At 38.2% G+C, this 17,622-nt stretch overlaps 1 protein-coding gene across 3 annotated transcripts in view; it reads right to left on the bottom strand.

Annotated features, from left to right (window-relative positions):
- The window catches only part of lrrc45 (leucine rich repeat containing 45), a 23,827-nt gene continuing 6,205 nt past the window's right edge, over positions 1-17,622 (bottom strand). For all 3 annotated transcript variants that reach the window (XM_062056372.1, XM_062056373.1, XM_062056374.1), the window contains 13 exons: positions 14,868-14,996; positions 13,493-13,605; positions 12,010-12,068; positions 11,695-11,772; positions 11,265-11,400; positions 7,883-7,960; positions 7,585-7,696; positions 7,424-7,494; positions 7,225-7,317; positions 6,568-6,660; positions 3,790-3,963; positions 419-566; positions 1-322 (listed from right to left, as the gene is read on the bottom strand). In XM_062056372.1, the coding sequence (XP_061912356.1) occupies positions 123-322; positions 419-566; positions 3,790-3,963; positions 6,568-6,660; positions 7,225-7,317; positions 7,424-7,494; positions 7,585-7,696; positions 7,883-7,960; positions 11,265-11,400; positions 11,695-11,772; positions 12,010-12,068; positions 13,493-13,605; positions 14,868-14,996 (1,484 nt within the window). In that variant the 3' untranslated portion in view covers positions 1-122. The remainder of the gene's footprint in view (positions 323-418; positions 567-3,789; positions 3,964-6,567; positions 6,661-7,224; positions 7,318-7,423; positions 7,495-7,584; positions 7,697-7,882; positions 7,961-11,264; positions 11,401-11,694; positions 11,773-12,009; positions 12,069-13,492; positions 13,606-14,867; positions 14,997-17,622) is intronic.

Consider the following 17,622-nt stretch of genomic DNA (forward strand, 5'->3'; position numbering starts at 1 on the left):
ATAAATTACCATTTTATGGAGTTCAGTCATTTATTTTTTGTACAACAGACACAAACTACTATAGTTTCATCCAGCAACAAGAATAAATCAATAAAAAAGTAGAAATGTTCAGCTTCATGGGATCATGTCTTAGGGCTGCCGTACTGTCCCAGAGGAGAACCTCTGACGTAGGTGAGGATGGCGTTCTGCAGGCACGTCGCTCTTTGGGCTTCATCGTCCCTCATCCTTTGGATCTCTACCTCTTTCAGCCGCAGCTTTTCCAGCAAAGACGACGCCTCGCTCTCTTTGTCCAGGAGCGCTTCTCTATGGTTGCTAGTCAGTACTGCACGACACAACATCACAGAGGGGAAATAACTGCATCTGCTGTATCCAGGAAGTTGAACACCCAACAAACAGATGTGCAAAATGCAAGAGGTACCTTTGATTTCTCTCTCTAGAGCACCAATCTTCTCTTTAAGCCCTCCTTGTGCAATTCTTTCCACCTCCAAGTGTCCAATCTGCTCCTGCAGCTCCACCCTCACTCGACTCACCTCAGCTAACTTCTCCTGGTCCTTTCCTGACAGCTCCTGCAACTCATCATGTTTGGTATGAATGACTGCCAGTTTATAAACCTGCACTTTATTCAGTCTTTACACATGAGCTACATTGTGTTCACTGTGGGAGGAGAACCAGTGATTTTAGCTCAGCTATAAAAGGTCAAACCTGCTTGTGTAAAACCATTACCGATACCCATTCTTTTAAAGAGGCGGGGTCAAAAATGTACTATGGATTTCTAACGTTGGCTCATTTCAATATAAATAGTATTCCTTTGAACTTTTCACAGTAGTACACTTTCACAAAAGTGTAACTTTGTTTTTGAAAACCTCATAAAAACATGAACACCTATTCATATACTGAATGTTGGAGATAGTGGTTCTCCAATCAAGGTTTTACGCTGCTGATACAGATCATCCATGAGTGAAATCAGACGATACCGATCACATGTACAATCTGTAATTTTTCAAACTTATTTATAGTGGTAGTGAGTGCTATTGTCAGTTTAACAATAGCAACTCAATATTTAAACTAGTCTCTTATTTTCGTGTATTACATACAATTGTTCGATCAAAACAAAGTCAGTAGTACACGATATTAAACAAAAAGTAAAAAATACTATCTATTACTCTTTCAAATAATTAGTTTTTTCCCCTTAAAGAACTCCTGGTCCCTTAATCCCTGAATTTCTAATCATTGACAAAAAAAAAAGATTTTGGGAAAATTAAAATGCCGATATAATCCTCTAGTATCACTCATACACTGATACTATCCTTGGTATCACTAATATCAATTTACGGATCAATCTGAGCGATGCTTGCAACTTGAAAAGGACTTGTGCAAAACTAACTTTTCTTACCTATTGGTCGCAGTTTTTCTGCATTTTGGATTCACATAAGTCCCTAAAATTTTAAATCAAGCCATCAAAGCATGGCAGAGATATTTATAAAACAATCTTGCCTTTCAGTAAGTATTCACAGTGCTTCACTTTTTCCAAATGTTGTTTTGTTACAGCCTTATTCCAAAATGAAATGAATTAATTTTTGTCCTAAAAATTATACACACAATAACCTATAAAGACAAGTTGAAAGGTCTTTTATTTTTAAAATTGCAAATTCCCTAAAAATAAAACAATAAAAATCACATGTACATTAGTACAATTACAGCCTCAAGTCTTTTTGAATACGATGCCATAAGCTTGGCACACCTATCTTTGGGCAGTTTCAACCCTTCCTTTTTGCAGCACCTCTCAAGCTACATCAGCTTGGATGGGAAATGTTGGTTTTCATCCAGGATGTCTCTGTACATTGCTGCATTCATCTTAGTCTAGTCAGGGAGGTGACCAAGAACCCGATGGTCACTCTGTCAGAGCTACTGCTTTCCTCTGTGGAGAGGAGAACCTTCCAGAAGGACAACCATCTCTGCAGCAAACCACCAATCAGGCATGTATGGTATAGTGGCCAGACACAAGCCATTTCTATGTAAAAAGTTTGCCAAAATGCACCTGAAAGACTCTCAGACCAGGAGAAACTAAATTATCTGGTATGATGAGACAAAGATTGAAGTCTTTGGCGTGAATGCCAGGCGTCATGTTTGGAGGAAGCTAGGCACCGCTCATCAGCAGGCCAATACCATCCCTACAGTGAAGCATGCTGGTGGCAGCATCGTGCTGTGGGGATGGTTTTCAGCAACTAGGAACTGGGAGACTACCGGTAGTCAAGATTGAGGGAAAAATGAATGCAGCAATGTACAACAAACCAACACTTCCCATCCAATCTGATAAAGCTTGAGAGGTTCTGCAAAGAGGAATGGGCGAATACTTCCCAAAGAATGGTGTGCAAACTGGTGGCATTGTATCCAAAAAGACTTGAGGCTGTAATTTATGCAAAAGGTGCATCAACATAGTATGAGCAAAGGCTGTGAATACTTATGTACATGTGATTTTTTTGTATTTATTTTTATTTTTAATACATTTGCACTTTGAAAAAAAAATAAAAATTCACGTCGTCATATAGGGTACTGTGTGTAGAATTTTGAGAACAAAAATGTTATTCCATTTTGAAATAAGACTGTAACATAACAAAATGTGTAAAAAGTGAAGCACTGTGAATACTTCCCAAATGCATTATACTTCCGCCAAACGAGCCGTTTGGAATTTGCGACGTTTTTCCCAAGTGTGATGTCAGCAGATATCTCCATATATGGTAAAGTTTAACCCGAAAATCTTTGTGCCAGTCTACCATTGTAGTCCAACGTTTTAGTCAATAAGCTCCTTCTTTTTCGCTATATTCTTGTTGTGGGGCAGATTGGCTCGTACATGCACATGCATCCTCTGCTGTTGCCATTTCTATTACAAAGTAGCATATAGTTCAAACTTATATCTGTCAGTAGACTCCATAAGGAAGTGCTAAAAACTACAAATTGCTGACGGGAAGAAGACGTAATCAAAGTGGAGCCACATAAATAAGACCGCCCACAAAACGGCGCATTTTGAAGTGAATGTCAGGAAGCATCTGTACGATTGTAAAATATAATCTGTGCAACATTTTGACCAAAGAACCACCATTTCATGTTATGTAGACCACAAAGAAGTGTTTTAAATGTAGGGGGAAAAAATCATAATATGACCCCTTTTAAGCATAACAAAAAGCTGACAACTCGTATTTTAAAATATTCGTAAGTTGAGGTACTCGTGAAGTACCACTGTGTTTATTTTCTCCTTAATAACTGCTTACTTTATGCTGTAACGCTGTTCCAGCTACAATTCTTAAACTTTACTAAGCACTTATTTATTGTGTAACTTGTTTCAAGCTAGTTTAGTGGCTAGTTTAGCAATTATCTTGCTTGCTCTTCTTCAGTGTGTAATATGTTAAGCATCGTCCGCCAGTGATAATGATAATTTAAGAAATGTAGTTTGCCACAATGGAGAATCATTGATTTTGTGAAGCGGCTCCACACGGTGTACGGAGATAAACAGTTTGCTGCTCTGTGGCAGCTACTATATTTCTTCAGGTCGGCAAGAATGGCAATCAACAGCTAAAAATTTAGATGGTTCCAGCAATTACAGAACATCCATTTAAATGTGAATTTTTAAAAAAATGAATTAAAGATGTACGTCATTATTATTTTATATCTCATACACTTTCATGTGACTCATCAGTAAGGGTTTGCAAACATTACGTTAAAGAAAAGAGTGAACATTTTTAGTGAGGCTCGGCTGCCATGTTATTGTTGTGTGTTTGAGGGTGTCCAGACCTGCTGGAGCTCCTCGATCCTGCGGCGGAGGCTGTCTGTGTCAGTGATCTGCTGTCTGTTTTTAGCCTGCTGCTCAGAGATGATCTGTTTTTGCTGGGAAGACTGCAGTTGGATCTCCTGTAGGGAGGAGCGCACCGAGCGAAGCTTCTCCTCCAACGATGATACATGTGCCTGCTGCTCACAGGAGTCAGGATTGGAAAGAAGGGGAACAGTCAGAAAAGGTACTTGTCATATAGCAAGACTTTAAAAAAAAATTTTTTTATATATTAGTTATTTTTGTTATCATGTGTATTATTTTATTTGCAATGTCTCTGTTGTTGCATCATGCTATTTTGATTGTACTGTTTGTATTTTAACAATGTGAAGCACTTTGTGAGTCCTCTCCGTGAGCAGTGCTATTAATATATATATATATATATTTTTTTTTTAAATTTACTTACTTGACAAACTGTTTTAGATACGGACACATTTAGACAAGTACTGTTGAACCTGCACATCTAGCATACATACAGGGCATCTGGAAAGTATTCACAGCAATTAACTTTTTCTGTATTTTGTTATACAGCCTGATTTGAAAATAGATTTATTTCTTTTTGTCCTCTAAATATGACATTGTATTAAAAATAGAAAACTAAAAATCACATGTACATAATAAGTATTCTGGCCCTTAGCTCAATACATGTTGATGCACCTTTGGCAGCAATTACAGCCTCAAGTCTTTTTGAATACGATGCCACAAGCTTGGCACACCTATCTTTGGGTCATTTGGCCCATTCCTCTTTGCAGCACCTCTCAAGCTCCATCAGGTTGGATGGGAAGCGTTGGTTTTCATCCAGGATGTCTCTGTACATTGCTGCATTCATCTTTTCCTCGATCCTGACTAGTCTCCCAGCTTCTGCTGCTAAAAACCATCCCCACAGCATGATGCTGCCACCACCATACTTCACTGTAGGGATGGTATTGGCCTGCTGATGAGGGGTGCCTAGCTTCCTCCAAACATGACGCTTGGCATTCACGCCAAAGACTTCAATCTTTGTCTAATCAGACCAGATCATTTTCTTTCTCCTGGTCTGAGAGTCTTTCAGGTGTATTTTGGCAAACGTTTGACTAAGAAATGGCTTCAGTCTGGCCACTAGACCATACAGGCCTGATTGGTGGTGTTCTGCAGAGATGGTTGTGCTTATGTAAGGTTCTCCTCTCTCCACTGAGGAAAGCAGTAGCTCTGACAGAGTGACCATCGGGTTCTTGGTCACCTCCCCGACTAGACTAAGAATGCTGCAATGTACGGAGACATACTGGATGAAAACCAACACTTCCCGTCCAACCTGATGGAGCTTGAGAGGTTCTGCAAAGAGGAATGGGAGAAACTGCCCAAAGATAGGTGTGCCAAGCTTGTGGCATCGTATTCAAAAAGACTTGAGGCTGTAATTGCTGCCAAAGGTGCATCAACAAAGTATTGAGCAAAGGCTGTGAATACTTTTATACATGTTATTTTTTATCTTTGTATTTTTAATACATTTGCAAATTTAAAACAATTATTTGGGGTATTGTGTGAAGAATTTTGAGGACAAAAATGAAATTGTACCATTTTGAAATTATGCTGTAACATAACAAAATGTGGAAAAAGTTAAGCGCTGTGAGTACTTTCCGAGTGCACTGTATTGTGGTCCTTGCAAACTACATACAATAAAGCGGCTAAACATAGTAAATTGACCTAAAATTCAATTGTGGGCCAAGTTGAGCAATATCAGGTTTTCCTTGATTCCTTGCTTCCACGTAATTTTTTTTAAATTGTTAAATGGTTTTCTTCAATTCTCTCTACGGCTTTTACTTAATGGCGTAAGGATGATCCAAAGAGAGGTGAGGGATCAGCAGAATTCCAGAGGAGGCGCTGGTTGGCAAGGGAGTTGGAGACTGCACAATCACCAAGAAAACCATTTCTAACACACTTTGCTGTAAATCAGTGTTTCCACGTGTTCTAGAAAGCTTATTTCCAGCCAAATTATTTGAGAAATCAGACTAACATTCTGCTTTGGGTCTATATCTCGGCTAAGGTGTATGCAACCCAAACATTTATTCAAAGAAATTTAAGTCACTTTTTACATTGGCATCAAACACTTATTTCCTTCAAGCAAACACAGATACATTTAAAATCTTAATTTAATGTTTTTGGTTTTATTATTCTGTAACATAATATTATTGACTGTTTTTATTGTAAGGCGGTAAACAGGGAGTCAAATACTAATTCTGTGAAAAGCTGACAGTTCACAAGTCCTAATTAATATACGGCTATGATGCTAAGCATTTGTTGCTGATTTTATGACACCACCTAATGGACATATACCACTTACTAAATCTAGTCTATTAATTTCTCCCATTCACTTTGAAAATGCATAAAGAAACGCAACATGTGCACAGCAATTAGCACAGGGGTGAGAAGACATATCGTTTGCTGTTTAGTCTGGTTTGTCTCATAATTACAAAAGTATTTGTCTAGCAATTGATTACTTATTATTAGATTCCTCTTGTGCTCACCTGCAAATACAGCTGGCTTTTTCGAGTCATTTGTTTCTCTCCGTTTTTTCTTCTTTGCAATTTGAATTGAAAAGTGAAAAATATGGCAAATAACTTGCATTCTTGCATAATGCTAGCACATGTTTCAAACACCCATTCACAACAATGAAACTCTTGAGCCCAAAGTTTTCCCACCCCTAATTTAAAAAACTAGACTTGATGGTACCATGTTACAATAAAACACTTTTTATATTTTAAATGTACCTCTTCCTGGCGCACTTGTGCGCGGACATTCCCCAGTTGCTCCTCTGCCAGGGATCTCTCTGCCACACACGCCGCTTTAGTCTTACTCAGATCCTACAAAAGAGGCAAGGCATGGTTACATGACAACAGCAATAAAATGCAGTCGTTTTACCACGAATGACCACCATTTTTTTCCATCCATTCATTTTCTATACTACTTTCCCTTATTAGGGCAAAGGTGAGATGGAGCCTATCCCAGCTGACTGTGAGCAAGTGGCTGGGTACACCCTGGACCGGCTGCCAGTCATTCACAGGGCACGTATAGAAAAACAACCATTCCCATTGACACCAATGGACAATTTAAATTCTCCAATTAACCTAACATGCTTAATTTTGAAATGTGGGCAAAAGCATGGGGAGAAAATGCAAACTCCACACACAGATGCGAGAACGGAGATTCAACCCTTAATCTCCTGATGGTAAGGCCAACAAACTAACCGTAAGGCCACCATGATGTCCCAAAACTATTTTATTAAATACTATTCTTATCATTATTATTATGTCTAGGGTCAGCGACCCTTTGTTTAAAATGCATGCGTAAATTTGCGTGACATCACAACCGTTATGTCATCACACTCCTAGTATAAATTATATGCTTTACAAACTCGAAGGTCAAACCTCTTCTAGCTGAATTCGTTGTCCTTCCAGTTTGAGGATGCGTTCCTGAAGTGCTTTCTCATTTTCCCCTCGATGCCGATTCACAGTCTCAACCTGCAGAGACATTGCTTGCTAGTAGTTTTATATAAGGTTTACCTTACTAAAAATCATCAACAATGTGCCTTCATTTGTAGCCTAAAAACAAAGATCTAGGGTGTACCTCTCTTTGTCGTCGATTATCTAGGTCCTCAAGGGCTTGCTTGGACATTCGCTTCTCTATTTCCAGGCGGTCTGTCAGAGGAAATTATCATAAATGATCTTTTAGGGATTTTGTGTGGGATATGCCACTAAGAATGTGACTGTTTGTTGACGATTTATTGCCTTCTGCCTGTGCTAGCTTGAGCTTGAACTCAGCTGTACTGTTGGTCAGTTCTTGCTTCAGCTCAAAAACTTGCTGCTGCTGAGACTTGCACCTGCGCTCCACCTCCTCGATCTTTAAAGGCACAGAAATAATGGTTATGGTTATGGTTTGAGTTCATTTCGAACATTTTTACACAATTGCAACATGATACATCACAATCCCCAGTTTGTCTTTTCAACATGCACAATTTATAATGCCAGCTATCGCAGGGTCACAATAGAAATATAATCATGAAAATACACAATCACTGTAACTTACGTTGTTTTTCAGTTGGATGTTAGTTTCCGTCAGATTTTTAATGTCTCTTAGAAGCTTGTCGTCTCTGGAAAGGCGTTCCTACAGATACAATGGAAAACAAATGGGAAAATATTGCGGCTCATTAATTATAAACTGTGATTATGTTATGGTTTCTTTAGGTGAGTTGACTTTTAGCAGTGGAATAATGTAGAGAACCCCACCCGACTGCTTACTGTAAGTACTGTGCAAAAGTCTTGAGTCATCACAATTGTGGTTTTAATTACATTTTTCCATTTTATTTTAGTAAAAGACAAAACATATTGAGAGATACAGCATAAATTTGTATAAATGTATCTAAAACACAAGTGTCCATTGTGCAGGCTGGGGGAGATTTTTGGCCCTCAGGTCTTTTTTCTTTTTACTGGGCCCCAGCACATTCTAATCCTTAGATATTACACAATTAGTTTTTTTCACATTTAAGTCAAAGTGGTATGTTAATGTTTTGTTCAAATAGAGTAGCATATAATGATGGGACAACATTGGATGTGTTTGAACATGTTTAATGTAGAAAATGTATTGGATCAACACATTGATTTATTTCCAGCATCCTAGTCACTGCCGTTGTGTCCTTGGGCAAGACACTTTACCCACCTGCTCCCAGTGCCACCCACACTGGTTTAAATGTAACTTAGATAATGGGTTTCACTAGGTATAGGCGCTTTGAGTTTGTAGAGAAAAGCGCTATATAGATATACTTCACTTCACTTCACTTCACTATAGATCACAATCATTATGAGCAGGGGCGCCGCTAGGGATTTTGGGCCCCATGAAAAGAATCTTTACAGGGCCCCCTGTATTATAATTTCATCATCATCAGGGGCCTCTCTGGGCCCCCCTCCATCATGGGCCCCTAGAATCCGTCTCCTTTACCCCCCCTTTTCGGCGCCCCTTATTATGAGACAGGAACACCCATCTTTTTTTTTTTTATTAGGATTTTAAAGATGCTTAAAAAAGGATGATGCGGCTAACGGGAGGCACCGTTGTAGCCTTCAAAACCTTCTAAGTCAACTTCAAAACCCTCCATCAACGTTTTATTTACAGACTGCAAGTGTATATATAATGTAGTAACAGACACGTTCACATCAATATGTAATATGTACAATATTTACCGTAATTTAGTCATTTAAATTATTGACTGACTTCTTCCGCGCAATGAATTCCGTTTCCATAGCACCACACGTCTGACTTCTGGCAACAACTTGTGTTCCTACTTCTGGATACAAAACGCTTGTGTGTTCTTACTCATAGCAGACTTGGTAACAAACAACAAAAATGACTATTTTTGAACAAATGAGGATTTACAATCTTATACTTTTTTAAACTGAATGAACAGAGGATGAACTGCTGTTTATAGAAGGGAGCACGAAGAAGAAGGTGAAATGTTGGAGCAGACGGAAGTCGATAGCGTAAGGTGAAAGTGACTCGAAGCTGCAAATGTGGAATTTGGAGACAAGCTATTTCGACATAAATGGCGCGCTTAACCAAAACAAACCGGGAAAAAACGTCCCCAGCCAGCTGGAGCAAAGAGACAACTGTCTATCGAGTGAGTCACACTATATTGATCATGATATATGCAGCAGGTAATGCGTGTTATTACAACTACAGTACATATGCTGTCTGGCTAGCTGTTTACAAACAAAACATGAAATGGGGGCTAATACTTTACAGATACTGTAATATGATTGTTCATGTTTTTCAGTCAGTACAGGTAGGTGTCCAATCACCGTTCCGTGCTGACGGAGAAGCTAGCTTATCTCTTGCCATAGTCACCTTTTAAGGCTAATACCGAAGCACGCCGATGTGTTACAACGATAGAAAAAGAGTTCCTCAGTGTTCGCTCTTACAATAACAATGTCGCTAGAGCTGGATTATACAGGTTATGAAACGTAAATGAAGTATTGGTGATGGTTTTTGAATTAATTTTTAAAGTGATTTAGAGGTAGAATTGTTTTCCATGTAGGACCTTGGTTTAATTCGGTGCCCTGTCACAATGAGATCACTTGTTTATCCTGATCTATTTCATCTATGGTATTCCTCAGCATAATATTGTCTCCTTTCACTGCAATAATTTCTTCTTGTGGAATATTCACTTCTTAAAGTATTTCCTGAAAATCTGTATATAACATAGTGGGGTTGATGTTGAATTTAGGTTTTTGTTTCCCGTCAGACTCCATTATCAAAAGCAGTGTCAACTTTAATATTTGTCCAGGTCCTTGATGTCATGGACAGCAAGTACTCTTGCTTCTGAACCGCCATTCAGCTTGATGTAGATTTTACAGTTGGTGCTCCAAGTTCCCTGAATTTTTCCCTGCTTCCTCAAGACGCATGCTCTCTTGCCGATTTCAACATTACGTTTTGTGAGGTGCTCATTCATGTACACGTGTACCTTTGAGCTTCTTTTCCTGTTTCAGCAGTGCCATTTTAGATTTCCTGTTTACGAGTTTCACAAGGATGGCCGGTGTGGTGTTGTTTCTTCCATTCAGTGGATGCATCTTTCGATGGAATTAATGTCGATTTCAATTTCCTTCGATTGCAGAAAGTTGACCACTTGCTCTTCTGCTGAAGCAGTATCCATTTCATCTGGTTCTCCTCCATTATTCACACCTTTTGTGTAAGACCTTGGTTTAATTCAGTGCCCTGTCACGACGAGATCATTTGTTTAACCTGATCCATTTAATCTATGGTATTCCTCAGCATAATGTTGTCTTGTTTCACTGCAATAATTTATTCTTGGGGAATATTCACTTCTTGACGTATTTCCTGAAAATCTCTTCTCATGTTATTATTCTGAGTTTGCAGACTTTCTATATTTTCCTGCAGACTTCTCAGATTTTCTTTGTATTCTGATGTTGCTTTTCTCAGATGTTGTTTAAGTTTTCTTGTTACTCTTTCCTGGTCTGCTTTGTGATCTTCTTTAAGGTCTCTGATTACTCTTTCCATGTCTGCATTGTGATCTAATCTTGCATTTTCTATGTCATTTACTATTTTTTGTAGTATCAAGTTTTGCTTAATACTACATTGTGTCCTGTATCCAACATCAAATCTTGCTTCCCCTCCGTTTCCTGTGTCCAGAGATTTATTTGATTCAGATGACATTGAAGATTTTGGGATTTGAGTTTTTCTTTTAGATTTTAAAAACCGCAGCAGCTTGCTGACGTCAGTGCCTCTTTAGCAGCTAATATCAGCTCGCTAACGGCAGTTGCTTCTTTAGTGACCTGCGGCAATTTTAACTTGTTTATTTCAACAATTTCGTACCTTGTGTTTTTCAGAGATCAACTTTTGATAACCCACTACAAGTCAAAATATAACATGCACCTTTTAGTCATTTAATGTGTCTTTATACCTCTTGTTCTTTTTTCTTCTCTTTGTTCCGCACATCCAGCTGTTGCTCTTTCTCAACCTTCAGTTTTGCGATCAACTCGGCCAGGTTGTGATTTTTCTGCTCAGAGAGTGCAAGGGCAGCCTCCATCATCTGCAATCTGCACATTGTAAACATGAAACTACAGTATTTGTAGAAGGAGAGACATTTTTGTTGGTGGCTGCAAAAATCAGTTTATTCATCACATTATTATTTTATATGTTAAGCGCTAATTTCTTGAGGAGGAAGTCTTATAGCAGCATCGACTTACAGTGCCCCAAACTATGCAGAAAAACCATGTGTCTGCGTAGTAGATTTGTGTTATTCTGTTTATCAAACTTTCCTAGAATGAGGGTCAGGGTGCAAAGTTAACACACTGCCTTATAGAATAAATATGGGGTGAGAATATAATTACCTGGTAGTGAGAGCATTTACAGCAGACTTCCTCCCGTTTAGAGCTTCCTGCAGTTGTCTGATCTGTATGTTGGTGGACCTAACATGTGAAAAAAAGTAAAGCAGGCAATATTTCAACATGGTGATTTTAAGTCATGATAATAAAATCACTTTGACATTGAGCGACGGTGAGTTTTTATGTTGTGTATATATAAGTGTAATGGTATCTGAAATGCAAAACAAAAGCTATGGTATGATATTTCACAGTAATGTAGAGTTGTGGTCAGAAGTTAGTACACTGACTGTGGTGTGTTATGGGTTAATTATATGTTCTTACCTGCTTGATCGTCCCATCTCTTCTCTCTGCTTGTCAATGGTGACCATCAAGTTTTGGAACTTAAGTGGAGAAGCAATGCAAAAATAGTTCATATTTACATTTGAACTTTATAGCAAACCTAAATGTATTATTAAGTACATGCATATTCTATTGTTATTAGAAGCAGCCGGCGGCTAACAGTATAACTAGTAATAATAATCCAAAAAACATATTTAACAGGAACAATACTATGTAACTGAACCCTGGTATTTAGTCATTTGTTTGCATGTTCTAAAAAAATATAATTATACTTATGCTGAATATTTTCTTTAAAGACGGTACAATGGTACGTTAATTTAAGAGTACCCCAACCTAGGAATGTTTTGAGAAAAGAGTCTCTCAGCTAATTGTTATGCTTTAAGAACTCATCAAAAACATAATGGAGCTTGTCGCCACCTTTGCTAAGCAATTTGAGTATATTACTGCTCGTTGTCACCATACTGAAGCAGAATGAGTCTACGCCAGCTGAGAATGTTAAAATAATATCTCTAAAGTAGAAAGAGTATAATGCCAGCCAAGAATGTTAAAATAATATCCAAACAGCAGACATTTTATCCATAAAAATGTGTAAAAGCTACTGATGGTGTGTTTGACCGAAGACCGAGATACTGTAGAATACTGTACAATATTATTACATGACTTTATAAAACTACTGTAGTTGTTAGTAGTATGTTCTATTGTATTGTTTTTAAACAGTATGTTTTACCTGAAAATAAAATAACATCCATATTTAAAAGGCATGTTGCATGTTAGAATTGTGCTGTTTTGGGGGGGGGGTGTCAATCACCAATTAAATGAATTTAAATTCATTTCAGGGGGAGCCATTCATTTAAGATACATGTACCAGTGTTTTGAATTAACAGCTTTGTCACAGAACCTATAAAAGCTCCTAAATTGAGGTACTACCATACTAATAATTTGGTCGAGGATGAAAAAAATATCGATAAGTGATTTTAACAGTTACAATAAAATAGGATGCATAATGTTGAGCTACCCCTAGTGGTAAAGGTATGTTACAACAACACTTTTTTAAATTCGATTTTAGAGTTTGTTGGTTCTAATAATAATAATAATGGATTAGATTTATATAGCGCTTTTCTATCGACTAGACACTCATTTTCAAACACTTGAGTATGATTTGCTTATTAAATTCTTTTAGTTTTCAGTATTTTTGATGAGGGATTGAGTGCCAAAAAGCACATGATTTGTGTTGTATTGGTGTGATGTTTTACTATGTCTTTAAATAAGTAAATATGTAGTAACTTGTAGTAATCATCACCCAAAACCAAACACTTTACGTCTATTTACTGTCACCTTGCAGGTTCATTTTAGTCACTTACATACAGTAACAGAAGTATCTGCATTTTTATAATGTAGTCTACTCAGATATCAAAGTGAATATGACTATCTCCTGTCCAAACTATTTATGTAGTGCCTAAACTACCTGTTGTCCTTTCTCCTGTTTCAGGCTCTGAATCTCCTTGCTGAGGACCTGGGTTCTGCTGTGACTCTCTATCAAGGCGGATCTTCGGTCTGTGTTGCGTCCTACAATCTGCTCTGAAGAGGAGAAACAACCAAAGTGCAAAGAATTTCACTATCAAAATGGAAGCCCATCTCCTCTTATTTTTCATACTGCCACACCTGGCATATGATATAAAACAACACACCCATGATGACTCGCAGTCATTGTGCGTTCCCCTGACAAAAGAAAATTACCTCTTTTGAATATTGTAGCACTTCTCTAATTTGGTTTCGCATATCCCCATTTATAGGATTTTTCAAATTAACATGAAGTATAAGACTGGTGTCAACTGACTGTTGCCATCACTTGGCACTGGACCGTGGCAATGACAAACACTTGTACACTGTGCACGTTTGCCTTCAAAAAGTTTTCGTAAATTGCATTACATCCTGATTATTTTTATATCAAATTTACTGTGGTGGTTGATTAATGCGAAAATCAAAACTGATATTGTCTAAAATAATGATTAAATACTCCTTTAAAAGGTTTGAGATATTACAGATTGAGGTATAGATTAGATAGATTAGGGGTGTGCCGATGCAACTTTTTCACTTCTGATACGATACCGATATTGGAGTTGCGTATTGGCTGATACCAAAATTATCAGGATACAATATCAGCCCAAATAATAGTGCATACTTTTATTTTTTTGTAATGTGGAATGTTAGAAAAGGCTTGATCAAGTGAAATTACTCATAGAACGAATGGTAGCGATAAAAACACCAGTCTCATGAAAGACTTATGCTTTTGAAGTGGCTTAATAAGGTGTTTTTGGCGACACCTAGTGGACAAAATAATTCATTAAGTTAAGCTAATGACACAGTAAGTCGAATGATGCGGGCACGATTGTTACTGAATACTTTCTAATACACTTCTGTCTTGGAGACATATCTGCAAGTAATAATATGCAACTATAATTATTTGATACTTGTTTGTGTTGACAAAAGTAATTTTTTAGACTACAGTATTAAGGACACTTATTACGTATGTGTAGATTGTGAGTTATTGTGTGCTTAGCTGTTGTGTAGCTGCTAGCTCCTGGTAGCATATATATAGCATACCATGTTTACCTTTTGTAAATGACTTCACTAAAATACAAGAAAAGATCAATAAGTGTGCTTGTGCTGGCGCTCCAGTTTTGCACAAGTCAAGAGGAATGTATGCATCGGCGCTTATGCGAGCAGATATCATCCGATACTTGTTACTTTGGTACAATAGTACAAAGGTAAAAAAAAAAAGGCAAGAGTAACAAAACAAGAACAAAACACATATAGAAAGCAAGTTTAATCAGACATACCGAGTGCCTTGAGTGTATCACTGGGTATGTTGTTTCCTGCCAGCTCCAATTGCTCTATACTGTGGTTGTTCTGCAGAGCAGCTAAAAGGTACCTGCCTCCCAGAAGACCAATATTGTTCCATCTCAGATCTGTTCACAGTGAGAATATGAAACAAAGATGAAGGTTTTTGGCCATAATTACACAAAGTGGGCTTAGATCAGTAAAGTTATAAGGTTGTCAATCCTAAGAGCATTGGATCAGCTGTGAAGAACGGTGGTAGTAACATCATGTTCTGGGGATATTTTGCTCTCAGTTGTACTGGTTGGAATCATAAAGAACTACTTCAAAATGATTAAACTTTACGTTAAATCGACAAACTGATGGCTGAAACGACAAAATCAGGTGTTCCTGCAGGGCGATGACCCCCCCCCCCCCCCCCAAAAAAAAATATGGTTTTTGGAATTGATGAAGCAGGCTAGCTTTAAGGATATGGAATGGCCTTACCAAAGCCCTGACATCAGCTCTATTCAACAGACTATGCTTAAAAGCCCTGTCAGTGTCAGGAACCCATCCATCCATTTTCTAACGCTTGTCCCTTTCAGGTGCTGGAGCCTATCCGAGCTGCACTCGGACGGAAGACAGGGTACACCCAGGACAAGTCCCCACCTCATCGCAGGGCCAACACAGACAGACATCCATTCACACACAATTTACCCAAACTATTTAAATGAACTAATGTTGCTAAAAAGAGTGGTCAAATATTCAGGCAGAATTATGCAAGAAGCTTGTTGATGGTGACAGAAGGCTCTGGTGGAGTTGAAAATGAAATAAAATAGCAAAAAATTCAAAGTTGTGCACAAGTGTTATTTTTTTTAAAATAACTGCGTGTACATTGTATAATTCCACCCAAGAAAACGAACAATTAAAGTAAATCTTCAAAAGCCCAAATGCGACAATGTCGCATGTCGACTGTTGTCGTGATCCCAGGATGGAGAAGAGACAAGCAGGTAGAAAGTTGTTGAATTAGACACACGGCAGAAGAAATGTAGCACACTTCTAGCAGGAAGCTAGATAGCAACAGAACACTTTGGCATTAAGAAGAACAGCACGGGGACAATGTGGAACTAAATATAACTAATCAATGGGGAACAGGTGTGCTGGCAAGACAAGGAACAGAAAGTAGAATGGTGCAAAACACAGAGACCAAACAGAATATATTGACAAAACAACAGCACCGGGACAGGAAGTGATACTAAACACAGGAAAATAAAGTCCAAACTGTCGTGTGGGATCATGACACCAAAATTGAGGGACATTAGTTCCCATGATGAATGTACGTAAACTTCTGACTGGAAATGTATATTGTAAAATTATGTCATTCTGTAGAGCAAAGACCTCTACCATGTCCAAAATGGTTATGGTTAAAGTTTCATTGATACGGTATTATGACATCAAATTGTGAAAATAAATCTCTCCATCTGCAGGTTCAGACTGATCAACAAAGTTTTGTGAAAAAGTTAATTGTATTTGGTCTACATCAGGGGTCACCAACTAACGGCCCCCGGCCCTCGATTTAGCTTAGTTTAGTGCAGTGGTTCTCAAACCTTTTTACCAATTACCACCTCAGAAAACACATGGCTCTCCAAGTACCACCACAATGACCAACATTAAAATACAGCATTGTGGTCGGCCTAAGTTTTCATTAAAAACAAGGCAGAGGTTTATTTATCAAGTATATTGTAACAATACACAGTTTGAATAGTAACACTGTGTTTGAATATAGGAAAATAAAACTAAAATTACAATATACAATTAGGTGATTCTTTGGCATGCAACTCGATAGAGCCTGCGTACCGTACCACTGGTGGTACCCGTATCACCGTTTGACAATCACTGGTTTAGCGTAACTGCAGCAGCTAAAATGTAAACATATGCCGATCTCCCACGAGACACTAACTACAAGAACGTGCATGGCATTCAAACACAAAAATTACAGCACAACAAACACATTGGGTAACACAAAGGGCAACTTCTCTTAAGCAAGCTTAAGTGTCTCTGACAATCTCCTAGGGAACTCCATCCATCCATCCATTTTCTACCACTTGTCCCGTTCGCGGTGGCGGGGGGTGCTGGAGCCTATCTCAGCTGCATTCGGGCGGAAGGCGGGGTACACCCTGGACAAGTCGCCACCTCATCACAGGGCCAACACAGATAGACAGACAACATTCACACTCACATTCACACACTAGGGCCAATTTAACTAAATAGTGTCAAAATATTTCCTTTTTACATAATATTTTACATTTTTAATGACTTACAGGGGAACTACACATTTTTGGAATTTTGCCTATCATTCACAATCCTTAAGTAAGACAAGAACACAAATGTATTTTTATAAAATTCATTCTAAATAAATGCTAGCAAAGTCAGCTAACAACTAAGCTAATGGGAGTCGTGATGTCATTGTGTCTATTGCACCCATAAAATCCAGATAAAAAAAAAACACCCAAAAAGCGCCAACAATACTACATTTACATTTTGTGACCTGAATATTGACCAAGTATTAGTGATATTGTTATTACAAGCGATAAAGATAAGGACCAACTTTTAGCGGCGCATTGATCACAAAGAGGTAACTCTTTTGAGCTGGTGAATGTTAATTCTACATTATAAATCATGCCTCTCCCCAATATAGTAGAAGGTTGTGGCCATAAACCGATACGTGGTCAACTTTGACAGCCATTTTAGACCTGGAAATGGTGAGAACAGGGTCTC

The sequence above is a fragment of the Entelurus aequoreus genome, linkage group LG08 (genome assembly GCF_033978785.1).
Source record: "Entelurus aequoreus isolate RoL-2023_Sb linkage group LG08, RoL_Eaeq_v1.1, whole genome shotgun sequence".
Taxonomy (NCBI): Eukaryota; Metazoa; Chordata; class Actinopteri; order Syngnathiformes; family Syngnathidae; genus Entelurus; species Entelurus aequoreus.